This window comes from Sinocyclocheilus rhinocerous, unplaced genomic scaffold (assembly GCF_001515625.1).
Source record: "Sinocyclocheilus rhinocerous isolate Xijiao unplaced genomic scaffold, SAMN03320098_v1.1 scaffold2966, whole genome shotgun sequence".
NCBI classification, from domain to species: Eukaryota; Metazoa; Chordata; class Actinopteri; order Cypriniformes; family Cyprinidae; genus Sinocyclocheilus; species Sinocyclocheilus rhinocerous.
The window spans coordinates 175729-177632 of NW_015634018.1; the positions used below are offsets into that span (position 1 = coordinate 175729).

Below are 1904 nucleotides of genomic sequence, written 5' to 3' on the forward strand. Positions count from 1 at the left end.
GCTTCGTACTGTTATGTTGCTAATTATTAATTGTAATATTGTTAATTGTGTTGCTGGTTAGCCTCTGCTCTGCCTGCGCAGGTCATGTGTTTTTCAGGTCAAGTGTGGGATCTTATGCTATCAAAGTGAAATCGCCTACCCTACCTTTAACATTTTTAAATGATTAAACCATTACATACAATCAAATCAAACGATCTCAGAAGGTTAAAATGAAACTTGATGCTGACGGTGTCCTTCATCGATAGTTGTGCTCGGCTGTTGATCGCTCTGGTCTGCGTGAATGCGGAAGAAGAGCAGCAGTAGAGATGGACCGGTGTTACGAGATTTTCGGTTTCCGAGATTTTTGGTTTCAGTGGGCGGAGCATACATGAACTGCTGAGCTGAGCCTGGCGTTTAACGGGACTTTCTGACGCGACGAACGACAAGAGAAGCAAGAAGATGGAGGAAAAAGCGCTGGAGGTGTATGGTGAGTCAGGATGACCTTAACAGAGACGCACTGTGCTGCACAGATGGAGATACCATAGTACTTTTATATATATTACAACGGTATCGAATCATTACCATGTTAATGTAACATTTTTAACTGGTACTTCAAAAAATACCATGATATTACCATGCTGCATGTCCACAATAAATACAGTACAGTGATGGTGTCAGGTGACAATACTATGGTATATATATATATATATAATACCATGGTATTACCAACTGACACCATCAATGTACCATGGTAAAACCTTCTTTTTCTATTGTGGCTGTACTATGGTAATATGATGGTTTTCTTTGAAGTACAAGGTAAAATGTGGTATATGATTATGTATTTAAAATATCCTTGGTATTACCATCAATGTACCATGGTAATACCTTCTTTTTGTTATTGTGGATGTACTATGGTAATATGATGGTATTCTTTGAAATGCCATGGAAATATTATGGTATTTAATTATTGCAACGATTCAGTTCTGTGGTATATATTAAAGTACCATGGTATTACCATCTGACACCATCAATTTACCATGGTAAAACCTTGTTTCTTTATTATGGATCTGTAAAATGGTAATATGATGGTGTTCTTTGAAGTACAAGGTATATGATTATGGTAATGATTTAGTACCATGGTGAATATACAAAATACCATGGTATTACCACTTGACACCATCAACGTACCATGGTAATGCCTTGTTTTTGTGTACATGTACCATGGCAATATTAGAGTATTCTTTGAAGTACATGGTATACGATCATGGTAATGATTCAGTACTGTTATATACAGTATATATATATATATATACACATATACCATGGAGTCATTTCCACAGTCATATAACTTTTTTTGTGGCACTTCAAAGAATACCTTGATATTACCATGGTACATATCCACAATAAAAAAAAAGGTTTTACCATGGTACATTGATGGTGTCAGTTGGTAATACCATGGTACAGAATCATATTTACCTATTTAATGTATTATGGTACAGCACTTCATATTTCCAGTATCTAACAGTCAGTGTGTTATATGGAATATGGTATATTTTGATGGACATCGTGGTAAAATCTTGTCACGTATGCACAGATATTTACGTGTGTGTTGATGATGTTTTGGCAGACGTGATTCGGACGATCCGTGACCCGGAGAAGCCCAACACTCTGGAGGAGCTGGACGTGGTGACGGAGAAGTGTGTGGAGGTGCAGGAGCTCGGCGACGAGGAGTATCTGATCATCATCAGGTTCTCTCCAACCGTCCCGCACTGCTCTCTGGCCACTCTGATAGGTGTGTGTGTGTGAGTGTGTGTGTGTGAGTGTGTGTGTGAGAGTGTGTGTGTGAGTGTGTGAGTGTGAGTGTGTGAGAGTGTGAGTGTGAGAGAGTGTGAGTGTGTGAGTGTGAGTGTGAGAGTGTGTGTGTG

At 38.8% G+C, this 1904-nt stretch overlaps 1 protein-coding gene across 1 annotated transcript in view; it reads left to right on the plus strand.

Moving 5' to 3' along the window:
- The first annotated feature begins 378 nt into the window (after positions 1-378).
- ciao2a (cytosolic iron-sulfur assembly component 2A) overlaps positions 379-1904 on the plus strand; it is a 3975-nt gene continuing 2449 nt past the window's right edge. The window contains exons 1-2 of the mRNA XM_016558961.1: positions 379-466; positions 1607-1771. Coding sequence (XP_016414447.1) covers positions 439-466; positions 1607-1771 — 193 coding nt within the window. The 5' untranslated portion in view covers positions 379-438. The remainder of the gene's footprint in view (positions 467-1606; positions 1772-1904) is intronic.